General features: G+C 39.1%; 1 protein-coding gene across 7 annotated transcripts in view; it reads left to right on the forward strand.

Annotated features, from left to right (window-relative positions):
* PDS5B (PDS5 cohesin associated factor B) overlaps window positions 1-19,505 on the forward strand; it is a 258,856-nt gene that overhangs the window by 122,210 nt on the left and 117,141 nt on the right. For all 7 annotated transcript variants that reach the window (XM_079779314.1, XM_079779316.1, XM_079779317.1 and 4 more), the window contains exons 10-13: window positions 344-438; window positions 6,457-6,602; window positions 9,478-9,629; window positions 11,281-11,394. In XM_079779314.1, the coding sequence (XP_079635440.1) occupies window positions 344-438; window positions 6,457-6,602; window positions 9,478-9,629; window positions 11,281-11,394 (507 nt within the window). The remainder of the gene's footprint in view (window positions 1-343; window positions 439-6,456; window positions 6,603-9,477; window positions 9,630-11,280; window positions 11,395-19,505) is intronic.

Below are 19,505 nucleotides of genomic sequence, written 5' to 3' on the forward strand. Positions count from 1 at the left end.
GACCGTTGGAGGGTTCCAGTGTGTGTCTGGCCCACTGGCCCCGTCCCCATCCACCAGACCCCAGCAGCAAGCTAACCTACCAGTCGGAGTATCTGCCCTCTGGTGGTCCGTGCGCATCATAGCAACTGATCAAAGGGTCAACCGATTGGTCAGACACTTAGCATATTATGCTTTTATTATATAGGAGAATGGTATATCAAAAACTTTGGTAAAGTCTCTGGATCCACTTTGAATTATCCTATATAAGTTATTCTTTTAATTAGAGAAGTTAATATAAATTGATTGCAGATTAAACACGTGTTTCTCTAATTTTAAAGATCACTGTGCCTTTATATTTTATCAGGTTTAATGATATTCATGTACCAATACGCCTGGAATGTGTAAAATTTGCTAGCCACTGTCTCATGAACCATCCTGATTTAGCAAAGGACTTAACAGGTACTGTATACCCATAATAACAAATATTTCTGGTGCTCTTTGGTGAAAAAAATCAATTTTAAATATTTTGGGGATAAACAACCTTTTTTTAAATTCTTTTATAGGTGAAGTCTTGTTTCAGTTCGTCATCATCAGAGTTACTTTCTGAAGCTAGAATTTTTACTTCCTAGTGCCTACTTAGGCTAGAAGCACCTATAAAATGTTGGTTTTATCAGAGACAATATTAATTTTGTAGTTTAAGGATATTTCTAAAAATATTTCAGGCATTTGGATTTGAACAGGTCTTGACTGTGACTAAATTATAATACAGAGTTTAACATTTTCCAGTATTTGGGGAACTTAGGATAGAGTCATTATTTTGTAAGCTAATTTTAACCATACTAAAATGAAAGTAAGGTTTTTGAAATCTGTATAATTATAAGGCAGTTCAGAACTTTATATTTATGCAATAATGAGAAATCATGGCTTTGACTATTATTGTTCTGTTAACTATTTCAGAGTTATGGAATAGTTCAGAAAATATAGATAAATATAACAGCTACTATGTCTTCCTAGAAATGTTAGCATTTTTCTGCATTGGCTTAAGATATTTAAAAAAAGAAAATAAATTTTACATTTAGTTAAAATGCCCCTCACAAACTATACTCCCTTCTTACTTCTACAGAAACCATTCTACTAAATTTGGTCTGCATCCTGTTCATGGTTTTCTATTTATGCTACATGTATATCTTTCCATAAATTATATATATTATTGTCATGTGATTTAATATTTTTATTTAATCATTTGACTCTGATGTAGTTGAACTTATTTATGCTTTCTTATTTTGTGTTCTATTTTCCATGCCTTTTCTTTGCTTTTGTTCTGTTTTCTTCTCTTTTGCTCAATTGATTAGCTTTCTTACTTTTTTTCTCCATGTGCTTGGAAGTTAACATTCACTTTTGTGCTTTCAATGCATAATAGATTAATGAAATCTATAAAGTTAATAAAAATTCTCCAGTATCTTTCTGATCAGTCCAGGACCTCTGAAAGCTAAAATTCTGAACACTCTTCTCATTTGTCACACTATCGCTTGTTATTTAGTTAAGTCTTTAGCTTTATACCAACGTTTACTACATTTGTAACAGCCCTTTTTATACAGTACTAGAGGCCCAATGCACGAAATTAGTGCTAGAGTAGGCCTTCCTTTCCCTGGCTGCCTGCACCAGCTTCCCTCTGGCACCCGGGATCCCGGCTTCCCTTGCAGCCCTGGCTTCGTCCGGAAGGTTGTCTGGAAGGACATCCGGTCTAATTAACATATTACGCTTTTATTATTATAGATTTGCTCACAGTTTTGTCTTAATTCTTAGTACTTCTGGTAAAATCACGAAGTTTAGCTTTTTGTAGTATTTTTAACAATAGATTGTTGCTTTCATATTTTGTTGAATTCTTGTCAGTCAGATTCCAACAGTAGGTATTTACCAGTTTCATCTGTTTTCGGGTTGGGGGTAGGGGGTGGGAGAAATACCCTCCTTGGAACCCTCTATCTGCCTGCTCATATGTGAATGTGAACTGCTTGCTCTGTGAGCTGCTTTATAGCATTGCTCATGAGTTCATTCTTCCTCCCTCTTTTTCGTGTCCCCTCTCCTTCTCATTCTTCATTTCCTTGTGCTTGCAGGCTGTTGTGAGTACATCTGTGCATCTGTCAGTCTTCCTTTTGTATCCTTCTTCCTATTTTCACATCGATGTTCCTTTCACCGTGGCATTCTCTTCTTGTGTTATTTATGCATTATTCTCAGAAAACTAATCATTGTTTTGGGGAAGTTTTCTTTTTTTTCCTACAAAATGTCTGTTCAGCTAACTTTTTATTTGCTTTTCTCTCTATTTTCCATGTTAGAGGCTTTCCTTAAGTGCTTGACAATCCATGGCTATTTGCTCAAAATTAAAGAGTGGGAGCTAAATAAAAAGCTGATTAGAAAGCCCTGAATATATGACTCTGACCTTTACTCTAGGGTGAATTTGATGGGTTGTGTCTTGATAATGTCTCTTGAACTAGTCAGATTCCCCAGAGAAGAGTATCCTATCAGGAGTTTAAAATTCTAGTTGCTAATGTCTGGGATTTTTATATTGTTTATTTATTTTTGAGTAATATTCCTTGGTTGTGAATACACCATAATTAATTTATTCTTTTTTTTCTTTTGATGGATATCTGGGTTGTTATGGCTTGGGGTTATTATAACTGAGATCACTGTGAGTATTCTTATACAAGTATTTCTGTGGATTTTATGTTTTTTACTTCTTTTTGGAACTACTTAGGAGTGAAATTGCTGGTCATAGGAAAATACATATTTAACTTTATAAGAAATATTCCACTTACACGGGAAATGTTTGAGAGTTCTAGTTGTAAAGCGTCTTTGCTGTCATTTTGTTTTACTAGTCTTTTTTATTTTATTTTAGCTATTCTCATAGATCTTGGGTTTTTTTTTGTGGTTTTAATTTGCCTTTTTCTATTGACTAATGAGATTGAGCATTTTTATGTACATATTGATATATTATTTTCTTTTATGAAGTGGCTGTTTAAAATTTAAACCTATCTTTTTTTAAATTGACTTGTTATTTTTGTTGTTGTTGATTTGTAGTAATTCTGTAGGTATTCTGGATTTTTTTAAGTATAAAAAAATTTAAGCAGTTTTTTCCATAGTCAGAACTTCAAAGCAAAGTTTATTGGCTAAATAATAGGTAGATGTGTTGATTAAAAATATTTTTATTGATTTCAGAGAAGAATGGAGAGAAAGAGAAATATCAGTGATGAGAGAGAATCATTGATTTGCGGCGTCCTGCGTGTCCCCTACCAGTGATCGAGCCTGTAACCCAGGCATGTGCCTTGACCAGAATTGAACTGATATCTCTGGTTCATAGATCAATACTCAAGCCACATGGGCCGGGCAGTGATTTGCTTTTTTAATAGCTATTTAAAAAATATTTTAGCTGTGAATTATTTCATCAATAATCATTTTAGTCCTTAGGTTATTTTGAAGATTTTTGTTGACTTAAGAAACATCCAAATTTGTAGAGAATTTTTGTAAGAGATTATTTGAGCCAAATTTGACAATATAAGCAGGGAGCAAGATCTCATATGCTTCTGAGAATAACAGTTTTGCACTTTCTTTTATGCATTTAAAATTAAGAAGGGAAAGTAAGGAAGATTATATGAAGGTGTGAGTAAGCAATTTGGGGATTGGATTACAGGATAGTTAAGATTATGTGCTTTCTTGAGGGTTAATATTTCAAAGGTGTGTTAACCTAGGTGCACAAAAATAATAGACAGGGCTGGCTTAAAACATTTCATTAAAGGTGTTACAGGCCTGTAGCATGATTGCCCACCATGACCCTGCCCAGTTAGAAATTTGTGATCTGATCACCCTGTTGTTAGCTATTGTTTAGGGAATAATGACAGGGGAAAAAAACCTGTACATGTTCAGTACAGATACAGTCATTATAAGCCTAACTACATAGTAAACATCAACAATGTTACATTCCCCCCCCCACCCCCCCCCAGTTATTTTCTGTTGGTGGTTGGTTGACTCCACAGATGTAGAACCAGTATATAGGGAGGGCCTACTATATATAGTTTCAATTTTTAATGAAACATATTATACTAGTGACCCAGAGCGCAAAATCGCATGGCCCCGCCTACCTATGCACACCCCGCCCACTGCCCCACCTTGACACCCTATCCTCTCCACCCAGAGCTTGAGCACGCCTGGCCCCGCCCCCAACCCCTCCAGGCTTCTCTGGCTGCTTCAAGCCCCGCCCTTGGTCCCATGAGTCGCCTTGGGCTGGTCCCACCTCCTCCAGGCACCTCCCTGATTCCACCCTGTCTCTGGAGCAACCTGTGGGCTTTGTCCCGCCTCGCACAAGCACGCAACCTCCTGCTGATTGGTCCTTACGGCATGAGGGTGTCACGAGCATTAGCATATTAGCTCTTTATTATATAGCTTTTATTATTTTCTAGTGTTCAGTCTCTGGGTACATTTTAATTTTTGTAGTTGGCTAAAAACTCTTGAAAAATTAGGGTTCTAACCTCTCTTTATGCAAATTTTCAATCATGTTTTCAGTTACAGTCTTCATCTCTACCTTGCTCATAGCTTGGTGCTTTGAATTTTGAAATGTCTTGAGTGTTTGTTCTTCTATCCTGGAATTGAGCTTGTCTATTGTTTTCTTCACCTTTTGGATTTTATTATTTTCCTTTTTCCTTTGGCACTTACCAATCACCCATCTGTCAGAATTTTGTTGGAAATCTTTTTTGCTATGATCTCTTCTTTTGTTACTTGTCCCATTTAAAGACATTTTCTTAGGTCTTCAGGAGTGAGCTGATTTTTTTTCAAGTGTTTTTGTGAGTTTCATGTTTGTATCTTCAGTCACGTCTGAGGGATATAGTCATATTGTGAAGAATACTAGATACTTTCTCATGCTAAGTAACTATTGAGAATTTCTTTTTTTCTCCAGTTTTCCTTTTTACTGCACAGTAAATATAAGTTAATAGCTCTTGTGTATACCTGTTTTATGAATGATTGTTTTTGGGAAATTGGGATGCATCTCAAAATTGATGGTTATTGCGTTTTTCTTTTTTGATGGTACCTAAAATAGTATGTATTATGTTCAAAACAAGTACAGTGAAAGATAAAATTCCTATATTTATCTTGGTGGGGAATTTGAGATTTGCTAAAAATAACTTTCTTACTTAGTTAGGTAAAATAACTTTTCCATTTCTTCAATTTCTTTAGCAGCATATGGTCTTTCTCATTTTTTTTGAATAGTTTCTATTAGTAGAGAATACTCAAAGTGGACGGGCTTAAGATCTGAATATTGGTTTTTTATGAGTGTTTACATTATAAGTATTTGTTAAATTATTATTTTACTAGAGGCCCAGTGCATGAAATTCATGCATTGGTAGGGTTCCTAGGTCTGGCTGGTGATCAGGGCCGATTGGGGCCTTCCAGCTGCCGGCTGGGGCCTTCCTTCTGGCTGCCGGCAGGGGCCTCCTTTCCCCTGCTGCTGTTTGCTGGCCTGGACCTTCCTTTGTTGTGCACCACTCCCTGGTGGTCAGCACACGTCATAGCAAGTGATAGAACTCCTGGTCTTCCAGTTGAACTCCCATGTGGACACTACATATTATTAGCCTTTTATATATATAGATAGAGAAGTAAATTCATTCACATTCATAGCACCATTTGTTGTGTATAGGCCTGGCAATATTTATTATTCCAAATCTAAACAACGAAATTTTATCTTACTGCTCTTATAAAAAAGCTGAATATTTTATTTTTAAAATTTATATTCAATTGTGTGACGTCTTCCTTAAGCCTAATATATGATTACTAAAGATGGTTAATTTTTCTTTCAGCATTCTCAGTGCAAGATCTGGACTCCTATGTACTCATAGTTTTTAAATGTTTTATTTCTTCTCTCTTCCCTTTGGCCTTTCTTCGTTCAGTTAAATGGAATTGCCTATGGTGTTTCCTGTAATCCTGTTTCCTGATGACCGTTTCTCAATTTTATACTCTCAATAACCTCACTGAAAGTTTCTCTAGTTAAGGAATAGAAACTTGAGCATACTTTCCTTTCCTAGTAGAACTACTTGACTTAAAAAACACACAAAACTACTTGACTTGAATGTTTTAATAATTTAAATAAAAAGCAAAGGTGAAATATTTAATGTTGGTATACTTTGTGGTTCATTTATATCGTTGCTTTGTTTAATGAGGTTAGGAACTCTTTGAACAACTACCCTGCCCTGCAAATGAGGAAGGGATTTACTACTCAGTTGCATGTAAACTTTGTTTTGACTCAAGGACTGACCTTCCTTTTTTCTTTCCTTCCTCTCTTCCTCCCTTACTGCTCCCAGTTTACTTGAAACATTGAACCTTTTACTTAGGTTTTGTTTTTGTTGTGGTTTACTTTCAAAGGTCTTACACAAGTTTTAAAGACATTTCAATTGTTAAAGTTCTATTTCAATCAATTAAAACTTTATCTTTCAGAGTATCTTAAAGTGAGGTCACATGACCCTGAGGAAGCTATTAGACATGATGTTATTGTGTCTATAGTTACAGCTGCTAAAAAGGATATTCTTCTGGTCAATGATCACTTACTTAATTTTGTCAGAGAGAGAACTTTAGACAAACGGGTAAGTAGGAGTAATAATTATTATAGCTTGTCATTTTGAATACTTGAAGTTTCATAGTATTTCATTTAAAAATATTGAGATTTAAATGTAATTAGCCCGCCCTGACAGGTTTGGCTCAGTGGATAGAGTGTCGGCCTGTGGGCTCAAGGGTCCCGGGTTCGATTCTGGTCAAGGGCATGTACCTTGGTTGTGGGCACATACCCAGAAGGGAGTGTGCAGGAGGCAGCTGATAGATGTTTCCCTCTCAATGATGTTTCTAACTCTCTATCCCTCTCCCTTCCTCTCTGTAAAAAAATCAATAAAATAATTTTTTTAAAAAGAATTAAATGTAACTAGCATTTTTTGGGGGATAGGCATTTTAATATTTAAAATAGTGTTTATGAAAGGATTTACTTTTTGTTACATTAAATTTTATTAGTTTTTCTTTATTAAGATTGTTCTCATTCTAAAAATGAGGTGGCTTTCAGTGGTAGAGTAGTCACATATTCAGCTTGTATACTAGTTTTAATAAGTGACATATATAAAGGGCCTTTGAGACAGCTTCTCTCATATAGTTTGCTCTCTTTTCTTTTTTTCTTTCATATGGGTATCGGTTCTTACTCCTCTTGCTGGTCGTTTTCTCCTTTCCATGGAATAGAAAAAGAAAAGTTGTCTTCAGTTTGGCAAAACTAAACTTGACATGCTTCTAGCCTATGTCCTGTGTCCCCAACCTTCCTCCTTTTTTTTAATCCTCACCCAAGGATATGTATGTATGTATGTATGTATGTATGTATGTATGTATTTGAGAGAGAAACATTTATCCATTGCCTCTGATATTCTCCATAACTGGTGTGTGTTGGGGTGTGTGAATCGAACCCACAACCTTTTTTAGTGTATGGGATGATGCTCCAACCAACTGAGCCACCTAGGCAGGGCCAAACCTTCCTTTTTTCCTTCTTCTTTTTTTAAAATATATTTTTATTGATTTTAGAGAGGAAGGGAGAGGGAGGGAGAGAGAAAAATAGAGATAGAGACATCAATGGTGAGAGAATTATTGATTGACTGCCTCCTTCATGGCCCCTAGAGGGAATTGAGCCTACAACCCGGGCATGTGCCCTTGACCAGAATCAAACCCAGGACCTTTCATTCCACAGGCTCTATCCACTGAGCCAAACCAACTAAGGCCAAACCTTCCTTTTTGAGTGTGCATCCTCTAGCTCCACTCATTAATCAGTGGCTTCTGAAGAGACCCTTGCCTTGTTATATTTGTGTAAACTACATTTTAATAGTTGCTTATAAGGCTGATTATGCTATCCCCATAATTTAATTCTCTTTGATAATGCTGGTTGTGGTAGATGGGCAGGAATTGCATGGTTTTTCCCACCAAATCTATGGGTATTCAGAACAACTTATTTAAACTGATTAATTTAGACTTGTTTTCATTGATTATTTCATTGGGGTATTAAACAATGAGGAGATTTGCATAATGGTAGGAAAACAACCTTCTAAGTGACTTGGAATTTGAGATGTGTATTTTGGGATCATAATTCAGGTATACTTTTGATTATAGTGTTTTGTTCATTTTAGGGTTGCTTGGTTCATTCATACAAATATTGAATACCAAAATGTAATTGAATATATTTATGTTTTTGGTAATATTAGAATATACTCTGTCTTTAAATTCTCCTTTATGCAGGAGTTTGGAGAATAAGAGGTAGGGATAGGACGGAATTAGTGATTAAAATTTTTACAAATTGAACTTATTTTATGAGTAAGACTTCTGAAGTCTTTTATTTCAATGTGTATGTGGTAGATGGATAAGGCCTATTCTTAATCTACTGTAATTAATTTAAAGAAAAAAGGAAGAATTTTGCTATGAATGATAGTCTGCAAAGGATAAATGAATAATCTGAATATTAATGAAGTTCTAATTATTACTAACATCCCACTGATTATAGTGTTGTGTTGACATAAAATTAAAGAATAAGCTCATCCCATAATAATTAAGCAGTGTTAAACATGCTATAGCCAATTGTATTTATTTAAAAAAACTAGACGCCCAGTGCATGAAATTCTTACATGGGGGTGGCAGAGTACCTCAGCCTGGCCTGCACCCTCTTGCAATCTGGGACCCCTCAGGGATGTCCGACTGCCGGTTTAGGCCCGATCCTGCCTGATCGCCCCTAACCACTCGCCTACCTGCCTGATCGCCCCTAACCGCTCACCTGCCTGCCTGATCGCCTCTAACCGCCTCTGCCTGCCTGATTGCCCCTAACTGCTTGCCCGCCTGCCTGATCGCCCCTAACCACCTTTGTCAGGAAGGACGCTCGGAAGGTCGTTCGGCTGTCCGGTCTAATTAGCATATTACACTTTTATTATTATAGATAGTTGAATACAGTCCTCTTATACTTGAATATAATTCCCAGATATATAAAATGAAGCAATGATGTGTCTTTACATTTAGCAGTTGATAAAGCCAATATTATATCTTTAATATAAGTATGCTTAATGTACTAGCATACTTATGTTTAAGGTATCTGGAAAAAATTATAAGGGGTAAGTCATAATTTATCCTATCAACTTTTTCTTTGCCTTTTAAAACTTGATACCATACTTTATGTAGATTGTGATTAGTTTTTGCTTTTACGTATAGATGATGGGTTTAAGACACTAAAGCATTAAAATTTTTTATGCATGTTGATATATCTGTACTTTCTATAGTAGATATATTAAAATGACACTTTGTGTTTTTTCATGTACTTATTATAAATTGATATCCAGTAACTTTGAAAATAAATTGTACCAAGTACACTAGAAACTAGATACCTAGAATTCTGAATTAATATAATGATAGCATTTTTATATTATAAGTAAACACCTTTGTTTTTATTTTAAGTGGAGAGTGCGCAAAGAAGCCATGATGGGACTTGCCCAGATTTATAAGAAATATGCTTTACAATCAGCAGCTGGAAAAGATGCTGCAAAGCAGATTTCATGGATCAAAGACAAATTGTTACATATATATTATCAAAACAGTATTGATGATCGGTAAGTTAAGGCCACACTATATGTAAAATTTTTGGTGGTTATATAACTGTTGATCTGTTGTTTTAGGCGAAACTATTTTCTTTATCATTTTAAACTCCCTCCTCAGTTTTAACTGCAAATTAAATGTACTGAGTGACTAGTTTCCTTCCCTCCAAAGCTGTAAATGAAGCAGTAATATGCGTATAACTTTAGGAATAGATACAATTTCATGTTCATTTTATATATTATCTTAGGACAGAATAATTTTTGAAAGTAACAATGTGTGTAATTGTAATTTATACTTAGTGGCCTGGTGCACGGATTTGTGCACATTGAAAGGAAATCAGTTAGAAGAAAGATTGGTGCAGTAATTGCATTACTGCAAAAAATTACATGTCAAAATAGTTTATATAATATAGTGTTATAAAATTAAAACATGTGCGATTGGCGCCAGCGAGAGCTTTATATGTATCATGCATGGGCGAGTCAACGTTTATTTTTAAATTGCCAGTGCACGTCATATGTACTGGCCAGTTGGTCGGTCAGGTGGTCAATGAATAAATCGTGATGTGGTTCACGTTGAATCTCAACAAAAACAGCCAAATTCACGATGGACAATGACAGATTGGAACACACGTGTGCAATTGGCACCAGCGAGAGCTTTATATGTATCATGCATGTGCCAGTCAACGTTTATTTTTAAATTGCCAGTGTACCAGCTGCTGGGTCGGAGACCGTCTGTACAGTCGGCCACTTAGCCTTTTATAGATACAGATTTTGTTTCTTAAGTAATTGTATTATAGGGATCACAATTATTTTTTTTCAAATAAAATATAAATGAAAATAAATCCTTTGTATTATAGACATTTAAAAAAAAACATTCCTACTCAGTGATAAAAAACAGTTTATAAGTATATATTTAAAACACATCTGAATATAATCTTTGTATTTTTCTATTCCATTGTAAGTTCAGATTTCTGTATGTATCCAAACTGAATAGTTAGTAGAATCTGTGTATCTTAGGCTAACATTATATAAGAAATCCCATAGTTATTATTTTATAAATTGAAGTTTATAGACTTGGAGTGCACAGCCATTAGTGTATAAGGATTTGCATTATGATTTGATAGCACTTTCCATACTTTTAACCCGGACGTTTTTCATCATGATCACTAGAAAATTCAAAGAATCTTTTAAAAATTTCTTTATAACTTTAAGAGATGTTTAGAAGAACCTGGTGTAGTTTTTTCTAATCCTTTATTATTTAGATAAGAAAATTGAGTTCTTGATATATAACTTGCACGGGCTCATGCAAAAGTAGTATCCAGCTAAAATCTTTTTTTGGCCCCTATTCTTTTATATTTTTTAAAATTATAGTTTACATTCAACATTATTTTGTATTCGTTTCAGGTGTGCAGCATAGTGGTTAGACAGAGGACTACTTTACAGAGTAGTCCTCTGCTATTTCAGATACTCACCTGGCATCACCCTAGTCATTACATATTTTTGATTGATTTCTATTTTTACATAAATAAATTTTTTATTTGGAACTCTCATCTCCACTTAGGAGAAATTTCTATTATATGTGTTCTTTATGTGTTTTGAAATTTTATATACAAATTTAATACATTTAAAAAAATCAAGACAATGCCTTCTCTATGTTCTTTCATAGATTGCTTGTTGAACGGATCTTTGCTCAATACATGGTTCCCCATAATTTGGAAACTACAGAACGGATGAAGTGCTTATATTACTTGTATGCCACACTGGATTTAAATGCCGTGAAGTATGTTTCAGATGTCAAATTGTTCTTTCCATCTTTTATAATATACTGGATTTTTGGTTGTGGTGGGGGGGCGAATAACAATGGTATTTTTAAATGTAAACAATTTATGTAATATAAAACCTAAACATTGTTTAAATGCTCAGAAATAAAATATGCAGCTATTTTTCTCAGAAAGTACTGCTATCGACATGAGATTACAAGGATTTTTGTAGGTAATTAAAAAATAGAGCTGGCTGTGATGAACTCTTTTAGGATTTGATTTGTCTCTGTTCCCTTTTTCATATTATTGTCTTGAGAAATAGTGATGTACCTTCTTTTTGTTGCTTTTTTTTTTTTTTCTTAAGGCATTAGAAAGGTCCATACTATGAAAATACTACCTTTTTTTCACCTGATGCTGATCTGCATTATGGTATAGGGCAGTAGAGTACATATTTTTGTGCTGCATGCCTCAACATAGTGTTATAGTTTGGCATGAGAGCAAGCACAAGCAAATTTTTATAACCATATTTTATTCAAAAAATATTTTTGGGTGTCTTTGTAGGGAATTGGCATTTTGAACATAGAAGAGACATTGCTAATTGAATCATACTGAAGGTTAGGAAATTGAGTCGACGTTTTAGAAAATGTACTTCCTTAGCATTCTCTAACAAATGCAGTTACAACTCTTGGGGCTTAAATCTTCAGAAATTAGAAGTCTAAGGAATTGTATATAATTTTCATTCCTACTGATATTTAATGGGACTTTTGACTTCACTTTCCCCATGGAAATTATTGTAAGTGCTATTTATATCTTTCAAAGAAAAGTTGAGAAAAAGGTTGTGGGAAGAAGTGTACATTCCTTAATACCTGCTATATTTTAGGCACAGGAATGTGTATTATCTAGGACTGCTTTTGGGTTACAATGGCAGAACTGAGTAGTTTCAACAGAGATTGTTTGGCCTACAGCGCTTAAAAATTATCATCTGACCTTTTATAGAAAAAGCTTACTAACCCCTAATATAAGTGATAACTTTCTTATTTTATACTAGAAGCCCTCGGTCTGACCTGTGGGGATTGGGCCAAAATCAGCTCTCTGACCCCCCTGGATTGCGAGAGAGTGCAGGCCAGGCCGAGGGACCCCACAGGTGCACAATCGGGGCCGGAGGGCTCCAGGGCATGTTCGGCCTGTCTCACCCAGTCTTGTCTCACCCAATCGTGTCTTGCCCAGTCCCCGGCCTACTCCAGCAGCAAGCTAACCTAGCAGTTGGAGCATCTGCCCCCTGGTGGTCAGTGGATGTCATAGCAGCCATTTGAACAGTCAGAGGGACAATTAGCATAGTAGGCTTTTATATATAGAGACCAGAGACCTGGTGCATGAAATTCACGGGGGGTTGGGAGGGTGTCCCTCAGCCCGGCCTGCGCCCTCTAGCAATCTGGGACCCCTTGGGAAGGGTCCCTAGGCCTGGCCGGCTATCAGGGCCTATAGGAGCTTTCCTTCCCCTGGCTGCCAGCAGCTGGCCCCACCCCACCACTGCCACTGGTTTCCATCTGTGTGGCACTACCCCCCATCCCCTGCCACTGGTTGCTTCTCTCTGTGGGTGGCAGGCGTGGAGTGCATTCACTTGGCTGGCCTGGGCCTCCCTATGCAGGGCGATTGATCGCGGGTTCCCCAGATTGATCACCTTGCAGAGGGAGGCCCAACCCACCCACCGCAGCACTGCTGGTCAGGTAGCCTGGGCCTCTTTGAGGCGATTGATTGCAGGGCTTCGCAATCGATCGCCATGCACAGTGAGGCCCTGCGCACCCTACAGGGGCTCCGTAATTGATTACAGCACGGAGGGAGGCCTTGCCCACCCGGCTGGGGCTCCGCGATCAATCGCCAGGCAGAGGGTGGCCTGGGCCTCCCTCTGTGGGGAGATCGCAGGGCCCCCTGACTCCCGACCAATCACATCGCACCCATCTTGGCTGGCCTGGCACCAGTGCGTGTCATAGTGTGGTCGTCTGGAAGGTCACCTGGAGGTCATTCTGTTCGGTCATTCTGCTGTTCGGTCGTTCGGTCGATTTGCATATTGTGCTTTTATTATCCTATCTAATAATAGAGTAAAATGTAAATTACCATCACTCCGCTACGCCCACGATTGGGCGGTGGGAGGCTGGGGGGCGGGACTCGGGGTGGCCTATCCGGCCATTGAGAGGCACGGATCCACTGCCACTGAGGGGGGCGGGACTCCCGCCCCCTGCGACTCTCAACGGCCAGATAGAGGCCAGATCCGCGGCCGCTGAGGGGGCCTGCGCGGACATCCAGCTGCGCCTCTCAACGGCAGTGTAGCCAGGTGTCCGCGGCAGCCCCCCTCAGCGGCCGTTGAGAGGCGCAGGGGGTGGGAGTCCTGCCCCCTGCGCCTCTCAACAGCAGGGTAGCCCCCCTCAGCGGCCACGGACCATCAAAAGCGTGGGAGCTGGGTGCCTGTCCGCTCAGGCACCCAGCTCCCCGCGATCAAAAGCAAAAGTGTGGCATTTGGATGCCTTTCCGCTCAAGCACCAGGCCTTTCAGAAGCCTCCGCCACGCTGGAGGCTTATGAGAGGCCTGGTGCACCAGCAGACAGGCTCCCAACTCCCCGCGATCAAAAGCAAAAGCGTGGCAGCTGGATGCCTTTCTGCTCAGACGCCAGGCCTTTCAGAAGCCTCCGCCGCGCTGGAGGCTTCTGAAAGGCCTGGTGCACTAGCGGACAGGCACCCAGCTCCCCGTGATCAAAAGCAAAAGCGTGTAGGGGGCCCTACACGTGCATGATTCAATCATGCACTGGGCCTCTAGTTATAGATAAGATGAACTGAATCCCACAGGGGTCAGTTTACTTCACAATGTCACAAGTAGTAAGAGACAAAGTCAGGATTTGAACTCAGTTCTACCTGGTTCCACAGCTCATTCTTTTTCCACTGCATATATTAAAATATGTTACTACTATATATAATTACTTTTAAATCAAAATTTTACCTATTAACATTTCTGGAACTGGAATGCATTTTTTTCTCCATGGTACAATTGATGGCCTCTTAGAATGGATGAGATATATATATTCCAATTTGAGATAACCTACTTGAAATCATAGTCATCTAGACTTCTTGATTCAGCTCAACTGTCATTCAGGAGTAAAAACAAAATAAAGTCACTTAGAAGCAAAAAATGAGAGTTCACCACTCATAGAGCCTAGTTGAAACAAATTAGTGAAGAATAATAGTTTCTAAAAGAAAAAAAAAAGAATAATAATTTATTTTGGTAGAAAAAGGAAATAAATCCAGAAGGAATGAATAGAATGCAAGACACAACAAATTTTTCAAGCACTTTTGCAGACCTAAATAATCAATGCCTGTAAAAACAGTAATAATAATAATTATTACTTTACAAGAGGTGAGGGTGTGAATTAAAAAGTAGGTTAGCATCTAGGCTGGTATTTAGTCGGTACACACCACTGCAGCAGTATGTGAGCTCTCTTGAGAGTCCTTAGATCCACCCCCAGGCCTGGGCGCCGAAGGAAGGCCTCCTTGTTTCACTGCCAGCTGTTCTGATTGCTTGGTGCTGTGCCTCTGAAAAATTTTGAATACTAGGTGGACCCTATCAGATGATAGATTCCATGTAAGATAGCAGGTAGTGTTTCTCAGGTGTGTTTTTTTTCATAAGAGTGAGGACAGACATATTGATTAATTAGACCATAAATCAAGTGTGAGTATTAAAAATTTGAGTCATTCATAAAAGCATAGAGTAAGTATATAGTTTCAAATCCAAAAAAGAATTAATGAAAATTTAACACTAGATCTGGAAAAGAAAAATAATTCTAAATAGGAAACACAAAACACAAATAGTAATTATCAACCTAAATATGTCATATATCATTCATTACTTAAAATATAAGGATATTTAGTTGATTTAAAAAGTAAAATGCTAATTACAGAAGATGCACTGAAAAATAATGCCATGAAAAAGTTGAAAGTAAATTGCAGTCTTTGGATCAATTTATTCTATAAAAATGGTGAATGAATGGAGGTTTATCTGTTTCAAATTAAAATACTTAAACTATGTATATATCATCTTTAAATTATTTTTTATTTTAAACAACTTTTGGGAATTAACTGATGCTTATCAAGATTTTGTTATATACTTAACATTTATCTGTGATTGTTTTCTCCAAAAGTGTTTACATTTATTATTATAAAATATTTAATGCACACAAAGAAATCACATGAGATTCAAATCATAGTAATAAAATGAAAATATCTGTGAATCTCTTCTCCATTTTATTCTCCTGTCTTCCAAAGGAAAGCCTATCCTTATGTCTCTTGTTATTCATTTTTTATTTTCAATTACAGTTGATATACATCATTATATTACCAGTAGTTTTAGGTGTCCACCCCAGTGACCAGACATTACATAGCTTAAATGATCACCCCCAATCTTATTTCCTTTTAAATATTAATCTTCTCATATGTTTGTATTCCTCAATAATATATTATTTATTTTTGCTTGTTTTTGAACTTTATGAAAATGGAATAATTGTGGATATAGTCTTCTGTGGTCTCCCAACCCCTACTCTATTATGTTCCTAAGATTCATGCATGATAAATGGGATGGGCAAAAGCAGGCTTACAATTGTAATACAAATAAATAATACTAGAGGCATGTTGGGCCCTCTAGTCCTATATAATAAAAGAATACTATCTATATATAAAAGCTTAAGTGACCATCGCAACCGAACAGGCTGTGTGGGGCTACTAGGCCAGCAGGGGGGTCAGTGAGGGGCAACCAAACGACTGAGTAGCAGGCTGCGTGGGGCAACCAGGCTGGCAGGGGGGTCAGTGAGGGTCAACCAAACGACTGAGTAGCAGGCTGCGTGGGGCGACCCGGCCGGCAGGGGGGTTAGTGAGGGGCGACCAAACAACTGAGCAGCAGGCTGCATGGAGCGACCAGGCCCACAGGGGTGGCAGTAGGGGGAGTCCAGACCAGCAGAGGGGGGCAGTGAAGGGTGACCAGGCTGGCGGGGGGTGCATTTGGGGGCGACCAGGCTGGCATGGGGAGCAGTAAGGGGCGATGAGGCTGGCAGGGGGGCAGTAAGGGGCGACCAGGCTGGTGGGGGTGCAGTTGGGGGTGACTAGGCCTGCAGGGGGGGCAGTTGGGGTTGACCAGGCCAGCAGAGGGGGCAGTTAGGGGTGATCAGGCAGGCAGGCAGGTGAGCAGTTAGGAGCCAGTGGTCCCGGATTGTGAGAGGGATCCCGGATTGGAGAGGGTGCGGGCTGGGCTGAATTTCGTGCACTGGGCCTCTAGTTAAGAAATCCTATATAATAAAAGGCTAATATGCAAATTGACTGAATGGCAGAACGACCAGTCGCTGTGATGTGCACTGACCACCAGGGGGCAGACGCTCAACGCAGGAGCTGCCCCTGGTGGTCAGTGCTCCAGAACCCCGGGCTCACAGCTGGTGAGCACAGTGGCAGTGGCGGGAGCCTCTCCCACCTCCCTGGCAGTCAGACATCCCCTGAGGGCTCCTGGTCTGCAAGAGGACACAGGTTGGGCTGAGGGACCACCCACTGAGTGCATGAATTTCGTGCACTGGGCCTCTAGTAGTAATATAAACTTTTGAGTACTAACAGCTGTAAACCTACTTTTTCCCACCCTGTATATAGCTTGTGGTTCATTCATTTTCACTGTAGTATCTAATTACATTATGTCATTACTAGAAGCCCGGTGCACGAAATTCGTGCACGGCGGGGGGTTGTCCCTCAGCCCAGCCTGTACCCTCTCCAATCTGGGATTCCTGGAGGGATGTCCGACTGCCCGTTTAGGCCCAATCCTGGTGGGATCGGGCCTAAACGGGCAGTCGGACATCCCTCTCACAATCCAGGACTGCTGGCTCCCAACTGCTTGCCTGCCTGCCTTCCTGATTGCCCCTAACCGCTTCTGCCTGCCAGCCTGATCACCCCCTAACCACTCCGCTGCCAGCCTGGTTGATGCTTAACTGCTCCCCTGCCAGCCTGTTTGCCCCCAACTTCCCTCCTCTACCAGCCTGGTCACCCCTAACTGCCCTCTCCTGCAGGGTTGATCACCTCCAACTGCCCTCCCTTGCAAGCCTGGTCCCTCACAACTGCCCTCCCTTGCAGGTCGGGTGCCTCCCACCTGCCCTCTCCTGCTGGCCATCTTGCAGTGGCCATCTTGTGTCCACATGGGGGCAGGATCTTTGACCACATGGGGGCAGCTATATTGTGTGTTGCAGTGATGATCAATCTGTATATTACTCTTTTATTAGATAGGATACCACAATTTTATTCTGTTATCTTGTCAATGGAAAGAATGGGCATTTGTGTTGTTTCCATTTTTCTACTAATACAAATAGTGCTACCATGAACTTTTCTCAATTTAGTATGTACATTCAGGGGTTTCTTAGTTTATGGTTATTAATGAATCTCAAATTTGGCTACATATTGGAATCACTTAGAGAGGTTTAAAAATAATATTGACACCTGAATTTCACCTTCAGATATTCTCATTTAATTTGTCTGGAATGTAATCTGGGCATTGAGGTTTGCAGAAATGTGTTTCTGACTATTCTAATGGGCAACCAGGGTTTGAAATCACTGGTATTGAGCTAAGAGTAGAATTGCTGAACATGTACATCTTCAGCTTTATGAAGTCCTAGTGAGGGAGCTAGTTGTCTGCTTGAAATGTCCAATCTGATTATACTAATTTATACTTCCACTAGTGCAGTGGTCGGCAAACTCATTAGTCAACAGAGCCAAATATCAACAGTACAACGATTGAAATTTCTTTTGAGAGCCAATTTTTTTAAACTTAAACTTCTTCTAACGCCACTTCTTCAAAATAGACTCGCCCAGGCCGTGGTATTCTGTGAAAGAGCCACACTCAAGGGGCCAAAGAGCTGCATGTGGCTCGCGAGCCTCAGTTTGCCGACCACGGCACTAGTGGTTTGTAAGTTTCTACATCTTCCTAAACAACATTAGACATCTAATTTAATGCAGATGTTTTGGGTATCAAATTCTGTCATTTTTTCATTTTCCTGAATACTTAATGATAGGGCTATTTTCATTAATGTTTCCTGTTTCACCACAGTCTTCACAATTCCGTATTATAACACCTGTCATGCTTCATTGATTTACATTACCATTCTAGCCCAGAGGTCATTTGAATTTGTTACTAAGAATACCTGCATGGCAGGCAGGTTCCTGGTGAGAATTGGTAAGGATTTATTCTTATTTGTCGAAAGAGGCATATATTTTATTATATAGCTACTAGAGGCCCAATGCGCAAAATTCGTGCAAGAGTAGGCCTTCCTCCGGCTGCCAGCACCGGCTTCCCTCTGGCCGCCAGTAGGAACCTGGGACCCAGGCTTCCCTCGCAGCCCCAGCTTCATCTGGAAGGTTGTCTGGAAGGATGTCTGGTCTAATTAGCATATTACGCTTTTATTATAGATAGATTTTCTTATGGGAGGACACAAAATTCATACATTTTAGACTTTTTGATGTGTACCAGCTTTGGGGTAAGCCCCTAAGTTAACTAAGTCTCTTGACTTAGGAAAAAGAGAATTGAGGCAGGCTTGAGTTCAGGATGTGTATGTCCCCCTTCCCCAAATTTCCCAGAACAACTGTTAGGGACAAGAGTAAGTGCTAGTATCAGGTGTCCTGGTAGTGATCTTCATTGGGCAGGCTCTTATCCAGACCGTTTTTGTACTGTTGAATCTGATGGGCCAACTTAGAGCAGAAGGTTGGAGAAAGGTTTTCTTCACCATTTGCACAGGTGTCTGACCTCAGCCAAAGGTACCTGCCTTTTTCTTTGAGGTGGCACAAACTATGTTGGTGCAGACAAGGAGAAGCCCCAGTGAGGGAATTAGTTGTCTGCTTGAAATGTCAGATAGCACACATGAGAATAAACAGTCTCTAAGCAGTTTTTTTACATTATAGAACTGGAATTAAGGTTAATATTAAATAAATAGTAGGGTGTGTGCAAGAAGGCAGTAAGTCAATGAACTCTGTTATCATTGATGTTACTATCACTCCCTCTCCCTTCCTCTCTGAAATGAATAAAAACATATTTAAAAAATAGGTATTTGTCTCCCTATTATAGTAGTATT

Source organism: Cnephaeus nilssonii (assembly GCF_951640355.1).
Source record: "Cnephaeus nilssonii genome assembly, chromosome: 8".
NCBI lineage: Eukaryota > Metazoa > Chordata > Mammalia > Chiroptera > Vespertilionidae > Cnephaeus > Cnephaeus nilssonii.